The 24,701-nt window shown below is 47.7% G+C and overlaps 1 protein-coding gene across 2 annotated transcripts in view; it reads left to right on the top strand.

Moving 5' to 3' along the window:
- bicd1a (bicaudal D homolog 1a) overlaps positions 1-24,701 on the top strand; it is a 134,604-nt gene that overhangs the window by 33,616 nt on the left and 76,287 nt on the right. For both annotated transcript variants that reach the window (XM_055650182.1, XM_055650181.1), the window contains exon 2: positions 16,186-16,398. In XM_055650182.1, the coding sequence (XP_055506157.1) occupies positions 16,186-16,398 (213 nt within the window). The remainder of the gene's footprint in view (positions 1-16,185; positions 16,399-24,701) is intronic.

Below are 24,701 nucleotides of genomic sequence, written 5' to 3'. Positions count from 1 at the left end.
TGCTCTCTGGTTGTGGTGGGATGGTTCAGTTGCCTGATAACAGCTGGGAAGAAACTGTCCTTGAATCTGGAGGTGCGGGTTTTGACACTTCTGTTCCTTTTGCCTGATGGGAGAGGGGGGAGAAGAGGTCCTTGATTTCCTTTGTACTCTCCTGGCAATCAAACGGCACGACAATAACAGAACGATTAAATAATCGCAGCAATCAATGTGTGTCGATTGGGCTGCCTAACACACACAGAAGTGACACCGGGGAGATCTTGCTGATGACACAAGGAAATTCAAATGTTGCAATCTGGAGCAGAACGCAAAAGTGCGGAAGGTACTCGGTGGGTCAGGTGGCATCTGTGGAGGAAATGGACAGATGATAGCCGAGATAGCGGAGTCAAGGAATACGGGGAGAAGGCAGGAACGGGGTACTGATTGTGGACGATCAGCCATGATCACAGTGATTGGCGGTGCTGGCTCGAACGGGCCGAATGGCCTACTCCTGCACCTATTGCCTATTGTCTGTGATGTAGAAATAATCTACATGGAGAGGGTGACAGATCTAAAGATATCTCTGTCTTCACGGGGATGCTAAACCTGCCCTGATTAAAATTACTCATGGACCGTGTCCAAAAATCTCTGGATGAAAACTAATTTCCAATAAACCTTTGAGCATTTAATTGAATACCCCTCCTTTCTTTACAAAGAATTGCACGTGTATAAAACGATAATGGGGAATAGATCGGGCAGATACACAGAGATTCTTGCCCAGAGTAGGTGAATCGGGGACCAGACGGTTTAAGGTGAAGAGGAAAAGATTTAATAGGAATCTGAGGGGTAACCTTTTCACATAAAGGGAGGTGGGTGTATGGAATGAGCTGCCAGAGGAGGTAGTTGAGGCTGGTGGGACTATCCTAACATTTGACAGTTAGACAGGTACATGGATAGGATGGGTTTGGAGGGATGCGGACCCAAACGCGGGCAGGTGGGACTAGTGTAGCTGGGACATGTTGGCCGGTGTGGGCAAGTTCAGATTCAGATTCAGATTCAATTCAGATTCAGATTCAATTTTAATTGTCATTGTCAGTGTACAGTACAGAAATGCATTTAGCATCTCCCTGGAAGAGCAACATAGCAAACGATTTGAATAAATAATAATAAGTGTCCGGGGGGGGGGGTGGCGATTGGCAGTCACCGAGGTACGTTGTTGAGTAGAGTGACAGCCGCCGGGAAGAAGCTGTTCCACGACCTGCTGGTTCGGCAACGGAGAGACCTGTAGCGCCTCCCGTAGGAGGGTAAACAGTCCATGGTTGGGGTGAGAGCAGTCCTTGGCGATGCTGAGCGCCCTCCGCAGACAGCGCTTGCTTTGTACAGACTCAATGGAGGGGAGCGAGGAACCGGTGATGCGTTGGGCAATTTTCACCACCCTCTGCAATGCCTTCCGGTCGGAGACAGAGCAGTTGCCATACCATACTGTGATGCAGTTGGTAAGGATGCTCTCGATGGTGCAGCGGTAGAAGTTCACCAGGATCTGAGGAGACAGATGGACCTTCTTCAGTCTCCTCAGGAAGAAGAGACGCTGATGAGCCTTCTTGATCAGAGTTGAGGTATTGTGGGTCCAAGAGAGGTCATCGGAAATGTTGACTCCCAGGAACCTGAAGCTAGAAACACGTTCCACCTCCGTCCCGTTAATGTGGATGGGGGTGTGCGTGCCGCTTCTGGACTTCCCGAAGTCTACAATGAGCTCCTTGGTCTTCTTGGAGTTAAGGGCCAGGTTGTTGTCAGCGCACCATGCTGCTAAGTGCTGGACCTCCTCCCTGTAGGCCAGCTCATCGTTGTTGCTGATGAGGCCAATCACCGTTGTATCATCTGCATACTTGATGATGGTGTTAGTACCATGTACAGGTGTGCAGTCATAGGTGAAGAGGGAGTAGAGGAGGGGGCTCAGCACACAGCCCTGTGGAACGCCGGTGTTCAGGGTGAGGGTTGAAGAGGTGTGCTTGTCTAACCTCACAGACTGGGGTCTGTTGGTTAGAAAGTCCAGTATCCAGTTGCAGAGGGAGGGGTCGATGCCCAGGTTACCGAGTTTGGTGATCAGTTTTGATGGTATAACGGTGTTGAATGCTGAGCTGTAATCGGTGAACAGCATTCTTACGTAAGTGCCTCTGTTGTCGAGGTGGGCCAAAGGGCCTGTTTCCACGCTGTATCACTCTATGGTTCCACATCACTTAACAGTTTTAATATCTGCCCTGCAGTTTCTCATTGACTCAACTACAATTAAGCTCCATATGAGAAATCTAAAAACACGAGAGAGTCGGGTAACACAGAGCTGGTGAGAACGGATGATCGCGGGTCAGTGCGGACTCGATGGGCCAAAGGGCCTGTTTCCACGCCGCATCCCCAAACAGTTATCGATCAATGGTACGCAAAAAAGCTGGAGAAACTCAGCGGGTGCAGCAGCAGCATCTATGGAGCGAAGGAAATAGGCAACGTTTCAGCCCGAAACCCGGAAGGAAATAGACAACGTTTCGGGCCGAAACCCGGAAGGGTTTCGTCCCGAAACGTTGCCTATTTCCTTCGCTCCATAGATGCTGCTGCACCCGCTGAGTTTCTCCAGCTTTTTTTGTGTACCTTCGATTTTCCAGCATCTGCAGTTCCTTCTTAAACAAATTATCGATCGATATTGTGTTTTCCCCAGAAGAAGAAAAAATAAAGTCTATATAAAAATGTTAGCGTATCTATCGCATCTATTGAATGAAACGGCAACATTAATATAACTCCACTTGTCCCCAGTGCATTGGAACAAATGTGAAAGCCTCCCATCCTCCACAACCTCTGCTGGGAAGTGGATGGTCTGTACAACTTTGCCAATCCGGCAGTTTCCCAAAGCCAGAAATGAAATAGCGGCCTAACTGAGAGCTGGAGTAGTTCATCCCAACTCACACAACCTGTCACTTGGGGCACACTATCATCTCTTTTGTTTTTAACCAATTATTCACAATACTATAGACAATACTGAACAAACTCACCACCATAGTACAAGAGAAACAAACATACTGACCATTGGATGATTATTTCATAGAAACATAGAAAATAGATGCAGGAGTAGGCCATTCGGCCCTTCGAGCCTGCACCGCCATTCAATATGATCATGGCTGATCATCCAACTCAGTATCCCATCCCTGCCTTCTCTCCATACCCCCTGATCCCTTTAGCCGCAAGGGCCACATCTAACTCCCTCTTAAATATAGCCAATGAACTGTGGCCTCGACTACCTTCTGTGGCAGAGAATTCCAGAGATTCACCACTCTCTGTGTGAAAAATGTTTTCCTCATCTCAGTCCTAAAAGATTTCCCCTTTATCCTTAAACTGTGACCCCTTGTTCTGGACTTCCCCAACATCGGGAACAATCTTCCTGCATCTAGCCTGTCCAACCCCTTAAGAATTTTGTAAGTTTCTATAAGACCCCCCCTCAATCTTCTAAATTCTAGCGAGTACAAGCCGGGTCTATCCAGTCTTTCTTCATATAAAAGTCCAGGCATCCCAGGAATCAGTCTGGTCCATTTCTCCATCCTTATCAAGGATGCATTCTACCCCCACCCCCCGCCCCCCGCGGTGCCCAGCGGTCTTGGAAATCCCCCGGGGTGCCCATGGGCGGCGCGTGGCCCTTCTCGGCACTGCCCAGGCGTGGACGTAGCCCCGGGAGAGGGGCGGGCAGCCGGCTCGGGTGGAGCCCTCTCACGCCTGCCCACGCTTTCCGCCTCACTGTCTTTCCCTCCGGCCCTGCAGCCCTGCGGCCTCTACAGCGCGGAAACAGGCCCTTCGGCCCGGCGAGTCCATGCCGACCAGCGCTCTCAGGATCTCGGGTCCACACAAGCTTCTCCACCATGACAAGGTGACAATCCACAGAGAAGTGCATGGATACATCAAGAATCAAGTCAAGAGTGTTTTATTGTCACATGTCCCGGATGGGACAATGAAATTCTTACTTGCTGCAGCACAATAGAATATGTGAATATGGAAACATTGTACATAATGGGGGAAAAAAGAAAAAGTTCAATAAATAACACATATAGTGCAAATAACAAATAATAATATAGTCTTTTGCAGCTCAGAGCTCATAGCTTATTCATTGTGTTTAATAGCCTGATGGCTGTGGGGAAAGCTGTTCCTGAACCTGGACGTTACAGTCTTCAGGCTCCTGTATATGATAAGGGAATAACGTTTACTGCAAGGTAAAGCCAGCAAAGTTCGACCAAGGATAGTCCGAGGGTCACCAAAGAGGTAGATAGTAGTTCAGCGCTGCTTCAGCTGGGAAGAAACTGTCCCTGAATCCTATGGTGTGCGTTTTCACACTTCTATACTTCTATATGTACTAAAGCTGAAATGCTTCACACTTTAAATTCAAGGCGTCTTTTGAAAATGAAAATGAAAATGAAACGCATGGATGTGGTTCAAATCCATTATAAATGCAGCAGCGGGCTCCATTTACATTCTGATCACAGCTTCTACAATTGTACCGAGAGGAGGATTTGCTTTTACCACTCTGCTCTTCCTGAACTCAGATTCTACAGTGAATGAAGTCGTCCTTAGGCATCAGAACAAGCTATTGTAAATCTTTAAATTATACTGCGCGGGAACCTTTTTCATGTAAATATTAAGCCTGGTTGCAACTTCAGCCTTGCATCTACCTTAAAGAATTGAGTTGTTTAAATCTTAATGCACAGCGTTAGATATTTCAAACAATGAATTTGGTAGAAGGTAGACATAAGATGCTGGAATAATTCAGCGGGGATTGTCTGTGGACTATCCGTGGATTGTCACCTTGTTGTGGTGGAGAAGCTTGTGTGGACCTGAGATCCTGAGAGCGATGCCGTCTGGAGCTACGCTTCTGCTAGGGCCACCCATAGTGGTCAGGTCGAGGGGGAGGTCTATACTCCAAAATAGAGAGAGTACAGAGGAGATTTACTAGAATGTTGCCTGGGTTTCAGCAACTAAGTTACAGAGAAAGGTTGAACAAGTTAGGTCTTTATTCTCTGGAGCGCAGAAGGTTAAGGGGAGACTTGATAGAGGTCTTTAAAATGATGAGAGGGATAGATAGAGTTGGCGTGGACAAGCTTTTCCCATTGAGAGTAGGGAAGATTCAAACAGGAGGACATGACTTGAGAATTAAGGGACAGAAGTTTAGGGGTAACATGAGGGGGAACTTCTTTACTCAGAGAGTGGTAGCTGTGTGGAATGAGCTTCCAGCGGAGGTGGTGGAGGCAGGTTCCTATTGATAAATTGGATAGGTATATGGACGGGAAAGGAATGGAAGGTTATGGTCTGAGTACAGGTAGATGGGACTAGGGGAGAATAAGTGTTCGGCACGGACTAGAAGGGCCGAGATGGCCTGTTTTCCATGCTGTAATTGTTATATGGTTATATAGGTCCCTGACAAAGAGCAATCCAACCAAGACCTCAACGGTGGAACAGGTGGAGGACGATGGTCATACAAGGATGGTGAATCAGTGGAACTCATTGCCACAGAAGGCTGTGGAGGCCAAGGCAGAGACTGACAGATTCTTGATTAGCACGGTGTCATGGGTTATGGGGAGAAGGCAGGAGAATGGAGTTCGGAGGCAGAGATCAGCCATGATTGAATGGTGGAGTTGACTCAATGGGCCGAATGGCCTAATTCTACTATAACTTGTGAATGCAGCAAGTCAGGCTTTCTCTGCTCCTCTCCAGATTGCATGGTCTCTAAAAGTTGCAAGAAGTTTTTTTGTTGTTTTAAAGCTAAATGTTGGATCGTGTTGTTAGCAGCTGATGCACAGACGGCGACGATATACACAGTGTTTCTCTCTCGGTAACGTTTGGACCTCCACTTCGCTCGGCTCAGTTCCCACGGCAACGTAATTCCACAGAAGAATGCTGCTGTTTGCTGTAATTGGCCCTAATTTGCTGTCTGGCTCAAAGAGGCGACTGGCCGGACAGTGTGAGATGTGATGTGGAACAAATCCATGATGCCACAGTGGGGAATGGCAGAGGCTTTCAGAGCAATGCAGAGCAATTTTAAGAATAAGGAGTAAGCCATTTAGAACGGAGACGAGGAAACACTTTTTCTCACAGAGAGTGGTGAGTCTGTGGAATTCTCTGCCTCAGAGGGCGGTGGAGGCGGGTTCTCTGGATGCTTTCAAGAGAGAGCTAGATAGGGCTCTTAAAAATAGCAGAGTCAAGGGGATATGAGGAGAAGGCAGGAACGGGGTACTGATTGGGGATGATCAGCCATGATCACATTGAATAGCGGTGCTGGCTCGAAGGGCCGAATGGCCTACTCCTGCACCTATTGTGTATTGTCAGAGGCTCGGTCCGCATTAGCAACTGCCCACTGACGTGTCGGGGAAGGAGAGCGCCGCAACTCATTTCTACCCAACGCCGACACTCGCCTCCATCATTAAATGGAAATGAGATGTTTAAAGAGCTGGAATCCTGTCACCCGGAAAATCTTGTCCACCATAGTTATTAGTTTGCGTTTGATAAGTGCAGGCTGTTCCCCACTCCAAATAGTCATAAGGTGGTGAATCTGTGGAACTCATTGCCACAGAGGGCTGTGGAGGCCAAGTCAGTGGATATTTTTTGAGACAGAGATGGACACATTTTTTGATTAGAACGGGTGTCAAGGGTTATGGGGAGAAGGGATTAGGAGGCAGCGATCAGCCATGATTGAATGACAGAGTGGACACGATGGGCCGAATGGCATAATTCTACTCCTATAACTTGTGAATTGGTGAAACTAAAGAAACAGGGGCCGGACAAATCGCGGGACAATCACTGTCAGCTTTCAGTTTCCAGCAGCCACAATGAGTGCTAGTTACTCCACTCGGTTCCAACAACCAACCTGATCTCCCGGTGGATCAGCACTTCAACTCCCCCTCCCATTCCGAATCTGACCTCTCTGTCCTGGGCCTCCTCCATGGCCAGAGTGAGGCCCACCGTAAATTGGAGGAGCAGCACCTTATATTTCGTTTGGGTAGTTTACACCCCAGCGGTATGAACATTGACTTCTCCAATTTCAGGTAGTCCCTGCTTTCTCCTCTCCTTTCCCGCTCTCCCACAGCCCACTGTCTCCGCCTCTTCCTTTCTTCTTCCCCCCCCCCCCCCCCCCACCCTCACATCAGTCTGAAGAAGGGTCTCGACCCGAAATGTCACCTATTTCCTTCACTCCATAGATGCTGCCTCACCCGCTGAGTTTCTCCAGCATTTTTGTCTACCTTAGTTATTTCTGCAGCTCGCTATGTGGAATGCTCCTGAAGCTGTAGTTAGATTACTGATAGTTATCATGCTGCAGTATCATGTGGATAAATGTGAGGTTATCCACTTTGGTGGCAAGAACAGCAAGGCAGATTATTATCTGAATGGTGTCAGATTCGGAAAAGGGGAGGTGCAACGAGACCTGTGTGTCCTTGTACATCAGTCACTGGAAGTAAGCATGCAGGTACAGAAAGCTGATGGCATGTTTGCTTTCATTGTGAGAGGATTTGAGTTTAGGAGCAAGGAGGTCCTACTGCAGTTGTACAGGGCCCTGGTGAGACCGCATCTGGAGCATTGTGTGCAATTTTGGTGTCCTAATTTGAGGAAGGACATTACTGTTATTGAGGGAGTGCAGAGTAGGTTCACCAGGGTAATTCCCGGGATGGCGGGACTGACATATGATGAAAGAATGGGTCGACTGGGCTTGTATTCACTGGAATTTAGAAGGATGAGAGGGTATCTTATAGAAACATATAAAATTCTTAAAGGATTGGACAGGCTAGATGCAGGAAAAATGTTCCCAATGTTGGGGGAGTCCAGAACCAGGGGACACAGTTTAAGAACAAGGGAGAGGCCATTTAGGACTGAGATGAGGAAAAACTTCTTCACCCAGAGAATTGTGAATCTGTGGAATTCTCTGTCACAGAAGGCAGTGGAGGCCAATTCACTGGATATTTTCAAGAGGGAATTAGATTTAGCTCTTGGGGCTAAAGGAATTAAGGGATATGGGGAAAATGTAGGAACGGGATACTGATGATCAGCCATGATCATATTGAATGAGGGTGCTGGCTGGACGGGCCGAATGGCCTCCTCCTTCACCTATTTTTCTAGGTTTCAACGTTTCTATGGTAAATGTAAAGATCTCTTCCTGGGAAAGGCAGGGTTTGTTCTTGTTCGTGTTTCTTTGGTGGGCCTTAACTTGTGAACTTGTGCAACATATGGGGCCCAAAACTGCTCACAGTACTCCACATCTTGCTATACTTGTGTTGCCGGAGACAGCCAGCGTGTAATAGCGATCCAATTACTGCTTCATGCTTCTTGGTTTTATTTTACAAGAATTGAGCAGCGGCTGATCTAAGGCACAAAATGCCAGAGTAACTCAGCGGGACAGTCAGCATCTCTGGAGAGAGGGAATGGGTGACATTTCGGGCCGAGACCTCTTCTTCAGGCATTCCAAGAGGCACTCCTGGTCCAGGCATCTGTGAATGTCGATGATCAGAGCGGAGGCTGACAGTGTATTGAAGGGCCTGTCCCACTTGGCGTCATATGCGTGTAATTTACGTGACATAATCTACGCGTCACGACGCATGGTACGTGGTGATGTAGGCTGTGACGTGCGGTCGCGCGCAGCGCCCCAGGATTTTGGGATGTACAAAATCTTTGCGCGCCATCTGCATGACACGCAAATGACGCCCAAGTGGGACAGGCCCTTCGCTGTCGAGACGAGGCCGCAAGGCTCCCTGCGTTACACTGCAAGTCCACACAAACCCCGGTCTGTTCCACTGCTCCACTGCTCAACCCCACAATGTGGACGGGGTGAGGCTGATGTATGTACGGCAGCTGGACAAAGGCCGCGCTCCCACACCTGGCATTCCGAGCTGATTCCCCGCCCTTATTGCCGCTGCTGGGCACATCAGCATTTCAATGAGCCGGGTCGGGTCCAAGTCTCTTGCTGCTGCGGCAAGGAGGAAGAATAATTAGTGATGGAGTGACAGCGGGGCTTTTAAAATACATCACGGGACCCGGGCACAGATGCTGGTTGATGCTGAGCAGGATGACCTCCAGTGGAGCAGCCGTCACCTCAGCGGCCCCATCCTGGGACTCAGAAATACACACCACTGCTCAGTCCGCATAAACCTACCTGATCTCCCGTTGCTCAACACTCTAACTCCCCCTCCCATTCCCACACTGACCTTTCTGTCCTGGGCCTCCTCCACTGTCAGAGTGAGGCCCAGCACAAATTGGAGGATCAGCACCCCAGTGGTATGAACATTAACTTCTCTAACTTCAAATAGCTCTCACTCCATCCCCTCCCCCATCCTAGTTCTCCGACCAGTCTAACCATCTTCCTAATTACATTTAATCTTTCTATACTTCGTTGTCACCTTCCCCAGCTAACAATGATCTATTCTACATTTCCCTTGAGCTTTGTATCCTTTGATGTCTCATTTTCACACCTTACCCTTCCTTATCTCTGCATCTCCCTCTCCCCTGACCTTCTCCTGCCTTCTCCCCATCACCTCTGACACCCGTGCTAATCAAGAATCTATCTATCTCTGCCTTAAAAATATCCACTGACTTGGCCTCCAGTTAGCTCTCCCTCATTCAATAAGATTGTGTCTGATCTGATTGTAACCTCAACTTTCAATCCCATATCTCAGTAGCAATCACCCTATACTGAATATAAATATCACGCTAACGTTCGGCTTGGAAACAGGCCCTTTGGCACACCGAGCCCAGGGTCAACTAACGATCACCCCGTACGTACACTAGCCCCATCCTACACACAAGAGACAGTGTACAATTTACAGAAGCCAACTAACCTACAAACCTGTGTTCAAGAAGGAACTGCAGATGCTGGAAAATCGAAATTCTCCCAATTTTGTTAGCCCTTGCTGTCTCCTCCCAGCCCTCGGGCTCCTCCTCCTCCTTTTCCCTTCCTTCTCCCCGCCACCCCCTATCAGTCTGAAGAAGGGTTTCGGCCCGAAACGTTACCTATTTCCTTCACACCTTAGAAGCTGCTGCACCCGCTGAGTTTCTCCAGCATTTTTGTGTAACCTACAAACATGCTTGTCTTTGGAACGTGGGACCGTGTGGGTTTTCTCCTGGTGCTCTGGTTTCCACTCACACCCCAAAGACACGCAGGTTAATTGGCTTCGCTAAAATTATCCCTAATGCTAGTGTACGGGGTGATTGCTGGGTCGGTGCGGACTCGATGGGCCGAAGGGCCTGTTTCGCTCTGTACTTGCCTCATTTTCCTTTTTCTTGCAAGTACTGTTTATTGTCCTTGCATCTGGTCATGCACTTGAAGAAGAGTCCCGACCCGATACATTACCTACCCATGTTCTCCAAGAGATGCTGCCTGACCTGCTGGGTTACTCCAGCACTTTGCACCCTTTTATTTTGTAAACCAGCATCTTCTGTTCCTCGTTTCTAGTCCTTAAAAGACCTTTGATCAGTCAAAAAACAATCTTTTCCCTCTCCCCTACCCTAGTCACCCCACCAGTTCCACTGTTCGCATGTTTGTATCTCTCCTGTTATCACACCTTCCCCAGCCAACAATGGACCATTGTGGGCTCCACCCTTCCTGAGGTCATCTTTTGCCAGCCCTGATTTGTTCTGGCCTTTTCTCACCCCCGGTTTATTCCCCCCACCCCTCTCTCACCCACTTCTTTCAGTCTGAAGAAGGGTCCCGACCCGAAACATCACCCAAGGTTTTTCTCGAGAGAGATCCTCTGAGTTTCCCCATCATTTAGTGTCGACAGAAGCATAGAAACAAGGAAAATAGGCGCAGGAGTGGGCCATTCGGCCCTTCGATCCAGCAGTGCCATTCACTATGATCACGGCTGATCATCCATGATCAGTGCCCCGTTCCTGCTTTCTCCCCATATCCCTTGATTCCCTTATCCCTTAAGAGCTAAATCTAACTCTTGAAATCTTTGGTGCCAACCAGCATCTGCAGTTCCTTCCGACACATCAGTTGTATTTCATGTTTGCCCTTTACATTTCCAAACCAGTGTATAAATATTACTTTGGAAAAAAAAAACATTTCTCACAGTTCAATAATGAATTGGAACCATGTCGAGTCTCTAACATGTTGTTTAAGAAGGAACTGCAGATGCTGGAAAATCGAAGGTAGACAAAAACGCTGGAGAAACTCAGCGGGTGCAGCAGCATCTATGGAGCGAAGGAAATAGGAAACCCTGAAGGAAATAGGCAACGTTTCGGGCCGAAACCCGTAAGGGTTTCGGCCCGAAACGTTGCCTATTTCCTTCGCTCCATAGATGCTGCTGCACCCGCTGAGTTTCTCCAGCATTTTTGCGTACCTTTGATTCTCTAACAACTAGGGTCACCAGATTGCATCTCCTCCGCTCTTGAATTCGAACACAATTTAAAGCATGAAGCTAATGTAAAAGAGGAAAAACCATTCCAGCTATTTCAGCCCAGTGCTTATGCCGTGCATCCAAATGAAAGTATTCACAAGGAACTATTAGACAAATGTTATGAAGATCTATTGTGAGATTTTGGCAAGGGAAAAATTCTTAACTGCTGTATATTTCCGCCATGCAGTGGAGAGAAATGCCCCCTTCGTGAGCCTGATCTGACTTGTACAGTTAAATTGCTACAATCTCACTAGTAATAGAGCCCAGGGGTGCAAGCTTTGTGTAATACACCCAGCGTGGGTTTAATGTCATTAGCTACATTGATGGCATTTCACTCTGAAATTAACATCAACGACAGCAACGGCTTCTAATTCTTCCCCTTTCCGTTGACACTGTGAATGTCTCGGCAGTCCTGTCTTCTCGCTGGCTGGTTAGTACACAACAAAAAGCTTTTCACTGTACCTCGGCACACGTCACCATAAATCAATCAATCAATCAATCAATCAATCAATCAACCTTTATTGTCATCTTGCAAGCAACAGTTGTACAGTGCAAAATGAAAAGACGTTTCCCAGTGAATAGCGGAGCATCGCACATGAAATTTAAAACATTTCACACATAATAACACTAAAAACAATCCAGTCCCTGATGGAACAGTATAAATAGTTAAAAGCAGGTAAAACACAATGTTAAAATACAATAAACCAATCATAAAAAATGTCCGGGGCCGCTGATTTGAGTGGCCAGTGCCAGTTATTAAAGTGTCCGTGCCAGCCGCAGAATCAAGTGACTGTGAGTGCAGAGTGACTGTTTAGCAGCCTCACAGCCTGTGGCAGGAAGCTGTTTAGCAGTCTTGTAGTCCGGGCTTTGATGCTTCGATATCTCTTGCCTGATGGCAGGAGATCCAGGTGTATGTGGAGGGGGTGCATTTGTCCTAAACTAAATCAACTAGTAAATATGAGGCAGCTGACGACATGCTTTGGGGCGGCGCAGCGGGTAGAGCTGCTGCCTCTCGGCGCCGGAGACCCGGGTTCTTTAGACTTTACTTTCGGCTTTAGAGATACAGCGCGGAAACAGGCCCCTCAGGCCACCGACCAGCGATCAACCCCGTACACTAACACTACCCTACACACACCAGGGACAATTTAAAAATACGCCACGTAATTAAACCTTGTAAGTCTTTGGAGTGTGGGAGGAAACCGGAGCACCTGGAGAAAACCCACACGGTCACAGCGAGAAGGTGCAAACTCCGTACAGACAGCACCCACTGTGACGATCTAACCCGGGTCTCAGGCGCTGTAAGGCAGTGACTCTGCCGCCGCGCCACCATGCTGGTTTGATCCTGACCTCGGGTGCTGTCTGTGTGGAGTTTGCCCGTCCTCCCTGTGACCGCGTGGGTTTTCCTCCGGGTGCTCCGGTTTCCTCCCGCATCCCAGAGACGTGCGGGTTTGCAGATTAACCGGCCTCGGTGAATTACACTGCCGCTCGTGTGCAGCGGGTGGATGGAACGGGGAGGATAACATTAGGACGAGTGTGAGTGGGTGATCGATGGCGAGTGCAGACTCGGTGGGCCCAAGGGCCTCTTCTCCTGATCAATCAATTAATCAATTAATCACCTAATCAATCTAGCACTCCTGACTGTAGCACTGCTACCATTTGAACATCATTTCAGGATACAGGTTTAAGGTGGAACACTTTAGTGAGGAGTTATTCCCAAACATTGCGGAAATGACCAAATTGCAATTTAATGGTTAAGTGAAATATTCGATCAAAGCAGCCAAATAAAATTGTTCCAGAGAGCCTATTCCATTTCTATTAAACCTGCTCTGGTCATGTATTGTTTTGAGCAGACGATGGGGGTCCTCAAATACTCAGAGCTCTTGCCTCACAGCGCCAGATCTCAGTTGCTGTCTGTGTGGAGTTTGCATGTTCTCCCTGTGACCTCGTGGATTTCCTCCCACACCCCTAAGACATCGGGGTTTAGTAGGTCATTAGTGATAGGAGTAGAATTAGGCCATTCGTGCCCATCAAGTCCACTCCGCCATTCAATCTATGTCTCCCTCCTAACCCCATTCTCCTGCCTTCTCCACATAACCCCTGACACCTGTACTAATCAAGAATCGATCAATCTCTGCCTTAAATATATAAAACAATTAATTGACCCCTGTAAAATTGCCCCCAATGTGTCGAGAATGGATGAGAAAATGGAATAACATCGATCTAATGTCACTGATGGTCAGCATGGACTTAAAGGGTTAAAGGGCCTGTTTCCATGTTTGATCTACAAGCTAAACCAAAACTGAACAGTTGTTATTCCATTCCACATAAGATTATACTTAAATACCCTTATATATAAAGGCGGCACGGTGGCCCAGCAGTAGATTTGCTGCCTTACAGCACTTGCAGCACCGGGGACCCGGGTTAGATCCCGACTACGGGCGCTGTCTGTACGGAGTTTGTACGTTCTCCCTGTGACCTGCGTGGGTTTTCTCCGAGATCTTCTGTTTCCTCCCACGCGCCAAAGACGTACAGGTTTGTAGGTAAATTGGCTTGGGTGTGAGTGTAAATTGTCCCTAGTATGTGTGTGTGTGTGTAGGGTAGTGTTAATGGGATCGCGGGTCGGTACGGACTCGGTGGGCCGAAGGGCCTGTTTCCGCGCTGTATCTCTAAACTAAACTAAAAAACCTACACAGATAAAAGCCTTGGGTCCTTCAGCCCATAGACGATATAACTGTGAGTAAGAAGAGTTATATAAAAACCGCTTGTCATTCGCCCAGTAAAGTGAACTTGACCTGGAGCTGATTCTTCCTTCCCTGGCGGTAAACAATACCGGGCTGGAATGACTAAGTAGCTCTCCAAAGAGTTCTAACGTTTGGTCACTGAAGCTCTCTGTGTGTGGGTGGGAAAAATTACAGCAAGACACGTCCATGCAGATCTGCTGTTTAACAGTCCAAATACAAAGTAACAAGCTCATTTCATGCTCATATCACACGTGGCTGAGGCTCCTTCATAGCCCTGGTCACCAGGCAATTGGCATCAAAGTGTCCGGTCAGATTCTTGAATCACTGGGATGAATTTTGTTACAGGTCAACGTTGCCAACTGCGCATGCGCGGGTGGGGGTGCTGTCTTAAGTTAATTTTTTTAAATCGTTAATGACTTAAAATATACCATCAATCTGAACAAAACTTGTTTCATTTACAGCAGAAGACAATGGAGAGTAAGGTGGGGCAAATAGAGGTACAACACAAACATGTAAACAAACAAGATGAGAGTTTTAGTAATATAATAATAATAATAATAATAATAATAATAATAATAATAAGATAGATAGATAGATAGATAGATAGATAGATAGATAGTTGCAGAGGTCGTCTTTAAAAGCAATTTGCATACGGATGTGAAAAAATGAATGAAGATGACATTAATATTGATGGTAGACACAAAATGCTGGAGTAACTCAGCAGGTCAGGCAGCATCTCTGGAGAGAAGGAATGGGCGACGTTTTGAGTCGAGACCCTTCTGCAGACCTCCAGCACCTGATCTCCTCGTTGGTCAGACTGGAGCCCACAATGGTCCATTGTTGGCTGTGGAAGAGGTGATAACCAGGGTGTTATCAGAAAGACATATTTTGCCTTTATTATCTCTGTACAGTGTACGTTTTATAAATTTATCATCCTGCCTCCAGACTGTCGTGTTTAATCTTCCCTAGGTTTTCTCATACCTCCTCGCCATTATTCTGATTTAAGATCACGTTGCTCTTTTCAGGGAGTTCTGATGCAAGCACATTTTATTTTTACTGATGCTTATCCGTGAGAAATATGCCCTACGTGAGAAATAATCGGCAGTAATTCTCTCGTCATCAGTACTTAATGGATTTGACAGGTGATATTTGGACAGGCATTTACAGGCACAGCCAAATTCTTCCTTCTGTGGTGAAGTGAATGGCAGCCTTTTGTAGAGGGAAAACCAAAGATAGACACAAAAATGCTGGAGTAACTCAGCGGGTCAGGCAGCATCTCTGGGGAGAAGGAATGGGCGACCCTTCTTCAGACTGAGAGTCAGGGGAGAGGGAAACGAGAGATATGGAAGGGTAAGGTGTGAAAATGGGAGATGAAAGAGGACAATGTTTAAGGAAAATGCAGAATAGATCATGGTTAGCTCGGGTAAGGTGTACAAAGACGTACAGGTTTGAAGGTTAATTGGCTTCGGTAAAAATATTATATGTTGTTCCTCATTAGTAGGATAGTGCCAGTGTACAGGGAGCGCTGGTTGGCATGGACTCGATGGGCAGAAGGGCCAGTTTTGTCGCTTCTAAACTAAACTAAAATAGAGCAGGATAGCTTTACCTTCACACGTTGTAACCGATCGCTGTGATGTTCAATAATTCAGTTTCAGTTTGGTTTAATGTCACATGTACCGAGGTAGAGTGAAAAGCTCTTGTTGCGTGCTAAAGGAAAGACAATACATGATTACAATCGATCCACTTACAGTATACAGATACACGATAAGGGAATAACGTTTAGTGCAAGGTAAAGCCAGCAAAGTCCGATCAAGGATAGTCCAAGGGTCAACAATGAGGTAGATAGTAGTTCAGGACTGCTCCCTGCTCGTGGTAGATTGGATAAGTTGCCTGATAACAGCCGGGAAGAAGCTGTCCCTGAATCTGGAGGTGTGCGTTTTCACGCTTCTGTTCCTTTTGCCCGATGGGAGAGGGGAGAAGAGAGGGGGATGGCTGTGGTGCTGAATAATCTAGCGTGCGCACCATCAGAAAGGATTAACGACGTGAATGTGTTGATTTTCCAGGCTTTTGGACAGGCGTATTCCAACCACCGCAAAGTAGCTGAAGATGGCGAGACGCGGGAGGAGACTCTGCTGCAAGAGTCGGCGTCGAAGGAATCGTATTACCTCAGCAAGATCCTGGAGCTTCAGACAGAGATGAAGCAAGCCAGGATCCTGGTGCTCAACGCACAGTCTGAGAACGACCGGCTCAACGCCCTCTCCCTCGACCTGAAGGAGGTAACTGTGTTGTCCTTGCTCCCCTCGCACCCAGCGAGGGTTCTTGTGTGACTCAAGTACAGGCTAGCAGGTTACCTAACACTACAACAGAGGGTAGACACAGGGTGGTGCAGTGGTAGAGCTACTGCTCTAAAGCCCTGTCCCACAGTACAAATTCATTCCAAGAGCTCGGGTACATCGGAGCTCGGGGACGTCTCTTAGCGCTAACAGCAGGTACTCGGGAAGACTCGCGAACATCAGGTAAGCACGGGAAGACTGGTGAAGATTTTTCAACATGATGAAAAATGTCCACGAGAGCCCCGAGTACCGACGAGCGGCCATTACCGTAAATCTCCGAGTTCGAATCAGGGCAAACTCGAGAGAACTCTCGGAATGAACTCATACAGTGGGACAGGGCTTTTACAATGCCAGAGATCCAGTTTCCATCCCAACTACGGGTCCTGCCTGCACAGAGTTTGTACGTTCTCCCCGTGACCTGCGTGGGTTTTCTCCGGGTGCTCCGGTTTCCTCCCACCCTCCAAAAATGTACAGGTTTGCAGGTTAATTGGCTTTGTATAAGTGTAAACTGTCCCTAGTGTGTGCAGGATAGTGTTAATATGCGGGGATCGCTGGTCGGCGCGGACTCGGATGGCCGAAGGGTCTGTTTCCGCGCTGTATCTCGAAACTAAACTAAACTGAAAAGCTGGAGTAACTCAGTGGGTCGGGCAGCATCTCTGGAGAAAAGGAATAGGTGACATTTCGGGTCGAGACCCTTCTTCTTCTGACATGCGATATTTTCGATTTACGATGGGTTTATCGGGACGTAGCCCCATCGCAGGTCAAGGAGCAGCTGTAGAGTGTACAAGTAGACGATAACAGAAATAATAATAATAATATAATAATAATAATCTTATTTATATAGCACATTTTTAGTCAACTTGCATTGACCCCAAAGTGCTTCACATAATTACATTACATTCACACACAGGCAAAGGTGGGTGAAGTGTCTTGCCCCAAGGACACAACGACAGTATGCACTCCAAGCGAGGTTCGAACCGGCTACCTTCCGGTCGCCAGCCGAACACTTAGCCCATTGCGCCATTGCGCCATGAATGTCCCAAATACATTCGGGTTTGTAAGTTAATTGGCTTCTGGAAAATTGCCCCTGGTGTGTAAGGGAAGCAGGAGAACTAGTGGGAACAGGTGATCGATGATCGGCACGGACTCGGTGGGCTGAAGGGCCTCTTCTCATGCTATATCTTTAAGACTAAAAGTAAACGGTCCTCTTGTTTGAAACTTTATGGTCATAGAGTTATGCCCCTGTCCTACTGAGGAAACCTGAACGGAAACCTCCGGAGACTTTGCGCCCCACCCCCCCAAGATTTCCGTGCGGTTCCCGGAGGTTTTTGTCAGTCTCCCTACCTGCTTCCACTACCTGCAACATCCGGGAACCGCACGGAAACCTTGGGTGGGGCGCAAAGTCTCCAGAGGTTTCCGTTCAGGTTTCCTAAAAGTGCGACAGGGGCATTATACAGCATAGAAACAGGCCCTTCGGCCCAGCTTGCAAATGCTGCTGGCCACAATGCCCCATCCACGCTAGTCCCACCTGCCCGCGTTTGTCCCATATCCCTTTAAACCTGTCTCGGTATTTCTTAAACCTAACTAAAACACTCTTCAGCCTTTCTGATATTTCCAACGAACCCCTAGAAATGAAATCTAAAAAGAATATCATATTAGCATCGGTGTTTAAGAAGGAACTGCAGATGCTGGAAAATCAAAGGTAGACAAAAGTGCTGGAGAAACTCAGCGGGTGCAGCAGCACGTATGGAACGAAGGATCTATGGAGCGGAAGAAATAGGCAACGTTTCGGGCTGAAACCCTTCCGGGTTTCGGCCCGAAACGTTGCCTATTTCCTTCAGGGTTTCAACCTGAAACGTTGCCTATTTCCTTCAGGGTTTCGGCCCAAACCGTTGCCTAATTCCTTCAGGGTTTCGGTCCGAAACGTTGCCTATTTCTTTCGCTCCATAGATGCTGCTGCACCCGCTGAGTTTCTCCAGCACTTTTGTCTACCATCAAATTAGCATCGCCCCTGCCCCATGTTGACTGCTAGCTTTTCCTGACCCGAAGTGATAATAGTGGAAGTTTACAATTAAGCGTTGGATTTAGTTAGCAGCCGCGCCGTGTGTTGCCACAGAGCAGTTGATCCATTCGTGTAATCCACGCCAGTCAGCAGTTAGCCACAGGTCACCAGTTCAAACCCAGGTCAGGCCTCCAGCAACTCACCCCCACTGGGTGAAATCAGTATGTCACTGCTGCCACATGTTGGTGAGGTTGAAATGGTGAGCACGTCGTGCCTTGAGTCTATTGCTGGGAAGGAAAGCAAACACGAGCTTCCAGCGTCCCCTCCACCGTGGTTAGTGCTGGTGAGTGCAGGAATTCATAACTAACTGTCCAGGAGCTGCAGAAATTCGTGGTCTGAGAAATGGCTACTGGAGTTTTTCAATAAAGCTTCATTCACAAGTTCAAGTCAAGTCAAGTTATTTGTCACATACACATACGAGACGTGCAGTGAAATGACAAAGTGGCAATGCTCGCGGACTTTTGTGCAAAAAAGACAAACAAACAAACGACCAAACAAACTACAAACACAATCACATCTTCTTTTACATATTAAATATTGTGGGCGGAAGGAAAAACGTTCAGTAGAGTTAGTCCCTGGTGAGATAGGAGTTTACAGTCCGAATGGCCTCTGGGAAGAAACTCCTTCTCAACCTCTCCGTTCTCCCCCCCTCCCCCCCCCATTCCTTTCCTCACCACCTGTAATGCTGAGGCTCTTTCACGCGCTGGTCAGGCTGCATTTGGAGTATTGTGAGCAATTATGGGTACCATATCTGAGGAAGGATAGCCTGAGGGTCTGAAGAAGGGTCTCAAACCCATTCCTTCTTTCTCTATTCAGGGTAAACCAGCATTGTTAGTTCCTTCCGACACACTAGTTCAATGTTCTACACACTAATTTACAGAAGCCAATTAACTTATAAACCCGCAAATCTTTCGAGTGTGGGAGGAAACTGGAGCCCGCGGAGTCATGGGGAGAAGGTACAAACTCCGTACAGAGAGCACCTGAGGTCAGGATCAACCTGGATCTCTGGCGCTGTGAGGCAGCAACTCTACCGCTGCGCCACCGTGCTGCCCAAAGCGGCAGCAAGAACGATAGATGCTCCTTTGAATGCTTTGGGGAATGTGGATCTGCCTGAAAATTTTGGTGCAGGAAGGAACCGCAGATGCTGATTTACACCAAAGTGCTGGAGTAACTCAGCGGGACAGGCAGCATCTCTGGAGTGAAGGGATGGGTGACGTTTCTTCAGGTTTCAGCTTTCTAGGTGTATTTCTCAACAGCCCTAATGTTAATCTGGCAGCTCACGGCCATGGTGGGAAGGTTCGGATCCAGCATCCATCTTGGGTGAAGAGGAGCTTCATGGTTTGGGACCCCACAGCAGCAGTTCAGACTCATTATCCACTTGCGTCTGGGATATGAGACACATGGATTGCATATTGATTTTTAATTTGCAGTTTCTGTCTCATCTCCTCAATCTGGGAAAGTGCTCTAGTTAAAGCCACAAGTTAATGCGAGATTTATTACCCACGGCATGATAGCCAGCATTACAATGGGGCTTGACAATCACCAACATCACAACTCAATCTCCTCTACTTCAAGTAAGGAGGATTGCAACATGGTCTATGTAAGTTAGAGTCATAGAGTGATACAGGGGATAGATGGGAACAGGCCCTTCGGCCCGTCTTGCCCACACCGGCCAACATGTCCCACCTGCCCGCGTTTGGCCCACATCCCTCCAAACCTGTCCTGTCCATGCACCTGTTGAGCTGTTTCTGAAATGTCGGGATAGTCCCAGCCTCGACGACCTCCTCTGGCAGCTCGTTGCATGCACCCACCAACCTCTGTGGGTGAAGTTGGTTTAATAACAGACGGAAATAGTCAGCTGGTCAGGCTGCGTACGTGGAGAAGGAAAGAGAGTTAACATTCCAAAGGTCCAATCATGTCTTTATTATCACGTGTGCTGTGGGGCAGCGAAATGGCTTTTTGCAAACAGCTGAGCAAGACTATCACCACCACAGAAGCACAATCCCCCGGTTAGTACAGCCCGATAGCACCGGGGTGGAAACTGTCCCTGAAACTAGGGGTATGCATTTAACTTCTGTATACCTAGCCTGGTGGAGGAGGGGAGAAGAGGGAGTGACTGGGGTTAGACTTCTTCAACACAAGCTACAATGCAGTGTACATTTCTGAAGATGAATAACCCCAACCTTATCCCTGTGGTTTATCTTTCCAATTGCATCTATTTTCTTTATTTGCATTCTCACTTTCTTATTCGAGCTAAACTTAATCTCAAGTATGTAAGCACCCCACATGTTAAATTGGTATCGGAAATAAAATACAGCCTAGTTTAGTTGGGTTCAGTTTATTGTCACGTGTACTGAGGTACAGTGTAAAGCTTTCATTGCGCACTACCCAGTCAGCAGAAAGACAATACATGACTGCAATCGAGCCATTCACAGTGTACAGATACATGATAAAGGGCACAATGTGAATAACGTTTGGCCAAGATAAAGTCCAGTAAAGACCAATCAAAGATAGTCCGAGGGTCTCCGATAACGAATCCCTTCAGAAGCATTCCAAAAGCACTCCACAGACATGCAGGTTTGGAGGTTAATTGTAAATTGTCCCTAGTGTGTGTCGGGTAGTGTAAGTGTGCGGGGATCGCTGGCCAGCACAGACTCACAGTGGGCTGAAGGGCCTGTTTCCACGCTGTATCTCTAAACTAAACTAAACGTTCTCACTCATACATGCAAGGCCAAGGGATGAATTATACAGTGAAGTCAAGTCAAGTCAAGTCAAGTTTATTTGTCACATACACATACGAGATGTGCAGTGAAATGAAAGTGGCAATGCTCGCGGACTTTTGTGCAAAAGACAAACAACAAAACAACCAAACAAATTATAAACACAATCATAACACACATATTCTTTTACATAATAAATAATGGAAGGAAAAACGTTCAGTAAAGTTAGTCCCTGGTGAGATAGGCGTTTACAGTCCGAATTGCCTCTGGGAAGAAACTCCTTCTCAGCCTCTCCGTTCTCACCGCATGGCAACGGAGGCGTTTGCCTGACCGTAGCAGCTGGAAGTCAAGTCAAGTCAAGTCAAGTCAAGTTTATTTGTCACATACACATACGAGATGTGCAGTGAAATGAAGTGGCAATTGAAAGTGGAACAGGCCGTTGCAGGGGTGGAAGGGGTCTCCCATGATTTTATTTGCTCTGGAGTTGCACCTCCTGTTGTATAGTTCCTGCAGGGGGGGCGAGTGAAGTTCCCATAGTGCGTTCGGCCGAACGCAATACTCTCTGCAGAGCCTTCTTGTCCTTGGCAGAGCAATTCCCAAACCAGATGGTAATGTTCCCGGACAAGATGCTTTCCACCGCCGCTGCGTAGAAGTACTGGGGGGAGCTATTCTTGTTGAAGTGTTGAAGTGTTGAAGTGTGACAACAGTGGTCTTGAAGAGAAGTCCCTTAGATCTGCGAATGAGTGGGATTCACTGTGATTTGTCCCATTCAGTGTCCACACTCAGTGGTATAAAGGCAGCCATACACAGATAAGCCTGCAAGTCAGTATAACCAGGAGTGATTGCCGTTCTGCCTGCAGCCAACTCTGACTGGGACATTTCTCAGAACTACTGACGCGGTGGGTTGGAGCAGGAAGTGATGATATAAAAAGCTGGAGTCACTCAGCGGGACAGGCAGCATCTCTGGAGAGAAGGGATCGGTGACGTTCCAGGTCGAGACCCTTCTTCAGGCTGAAAATCACGGGGAAAGGGAAACGAGAGATGTAGACGGTGATGTAGAGAGATATAGAACAAATGAATAAAAGATATGCAAAAAAATAACGATGATCAAGGAAACGGGCCATAGTTAGCTGTTAGTTGGGTGGAAACGAGAAGCTGGTGCGACTTGTGTGGGAGAGGTCTTTGTCGTGTGGGAGGAAACCGGAGCGCCTGGAGAAACCCCCACGCTGTCACGGGGAGAGTGTACAAACTCCCTACAGACAGCACCCGTGGTCAGGATCGAACCCAGGTCTCTGGCGCTGTAAGGCAGCAACTCTACCGCTGCGCCACCGTGCTGGCTGTGCAGTCTTGCTGGCCACGTGAAAAGTACTCTGCAGTAAACTGTGTTTACAGCGTGAGTGCGGAGGACACCGTTCCATTTGACCTCGAGCTTCTTATTCTCAAGGCAATTACGCTGTCAATGTGTTTGTTGACCTTGCAGATCAGGGAGCTTCTGGTTATTCGTGCCTTCTGGAGCATTAAAGGGCCCTGAGGTGCAGATTGGTGGGTGTGCTTTGTATTAATGATTAAAAATGCATTGATTGGTGAGATACGGATGCTTCTTTAGCACTCACGACCAGGGAGATGGGAATGTGAACACTCTGTGTGTCTCAATAGACAATAGGTGCAGGAGTAGGCCATTCAGCCCCTCGAGCCAGCACCGCCATTCAATGCGATCATGGCTGATCATCCACAATCATCCCATATCCCCTTGACTCTGCTATCTTTAAGAGCTCTACCTTGTCACAATGTGGTCTGTGGACTGTAGACATGGAGTCACCTCCAATCAGTGTGTTCTCAACGTTGATGAGCAATGAGATGTGAATCTAAACCTTCTACGGACCCCGCATCTGAGGAAGGATGTGCTGGCTCTGGAGAGGGTCCAGAGGAGGTTCACGAGAATGATTCCAGGAATGAGCGGGTGAGTGTTTGACGACACTGGGTCTGTACTGGCTGGAGTTTAGAAGGTTGAGGGGGGACCTCATTGAAATTTACAGAATAATGAAAGGCACAGATAGAGTGGATGTGGAGAGGATGTTTCCACTGGTGGGAGAGTGTCAGAACAGAGGTCATAGCCTCAGAATTAAAGGGTGCTCTTTTAGAAAGGAGGTGAGGGGGAACTTCTTTAGTCTGAAGTGTGGAACTCAATCTGTGGAACTCATTGCCACAGAGGGCTGTGGAGGCCCAGGCAATAGATATTTTTAAGACAGAGATAGACAAATTCTTGATTAGAACGGGTGTCAAGGGTTATGGGAAGAAGGCAGGAAAATGGGATTAGAAGGCAGAGATCCGCCACGATCGAATTGCGGAGGAGATTCGATGGGCCGAATGGCCCATTTCTACACCTATAACTTGTGAACTCGTGTTAGTACCGGTGGATGGGCTGACAATGCCTTGGGTAGATAGACACAAAAAGCTGGAGAAACTCAGCTGGGTCAGGCAGCATCTCTGGAGAGAAGGAGCAGGTTCACTGTACCTCGGTACACGTGACAAGAAACTAAACTCAGGAGATGTTTCAGTTCAGAACCCTCCTTCAGGCTGAGGAGTCGAAACGTCACCTTTTTCTCCAGCGATGCCGCCTGTCCCGCTGAGTTACTCCAGCATTTTGCGTCTACCTTCGGCATAAACCAGCATCTGCGGTTCCCCCCGGCACAATGCATTGATGATTGGTAATGTGCGGAGCAGGGCTGCAGCATTTAGGGGGCATTAGGTGCAAATTGCTAATGCATTCTGAGCGATTGATTTGTTGACGGTGAAGGTGTTCAACAGAATCAGTGAGAACTAAGGTCAAGCCTGTGCAATCATTCGGTAGCATTGATGACAAAACTGGTAGTGAACTGTCAATGCATTGTACCACACTGGCAATCGCTGCATGTTGCAGCACAGTTGTTCATAATGTGTGCACACTTAAGCATTGGTCTACACACTGCCAGTGCCTCTTGTAATATTGAGTACCGTGGACTGAGCTACAGGGAGAGGTTGAGTAGGCTGGGACTCTATTCCTTGGAGCGCAGGGGGATGAGGAGTGATTTTGCAGAGGTGTACAAAATCATGAGAGGAATAGACAATAGACAACAGGTGCAGGAGGAGGCCATTCGGCCCTTCGAGCCAGCACCGCCATTCAATGTGATCATGGCTGATCACCCCCAATCAGTACCCCGTTCCTGCCTTCTCCCCATATCCCCTGACTCCGCTATTTTTAAGAGCCCTATCTAGCTCTCTCTTTAAAGCATCCAGAGAACCTAGATCGGGTAGATACACAGAGACTCTTGCCCAGAGTAGGGGAATCGAGGACCAGAGGACATAGGTTCAAGGTGAAGGGGAAAAATTTAATCTGAGGGGGTATCTTTTTTTACACAAAGGGTGGTGCGTGTATGGAACGAGCTGCTGGAGGAGGTAGTTGAGGCAGGTACTATCACAACATT

This window comes from Leucoraja erinacea, chromosome 19 (genome assembly GCF_028641065.1).
Source record: "Leucoraja erinacea ecotype New England chromosome 19, Leri_hhj_1, whole genome shotgun sequence".
Lineage (NCBI taxonomy): Eukaryota > Metazoa > Chordata > Chondrichthyes > Rajiformes > Rajidae > Leucoraja > Leucoraja erinaceus.
Note: the sequence above shows the minus strand (reverse complement) of the source record. Positions and strands in the feature narration are given on the sequence as shown.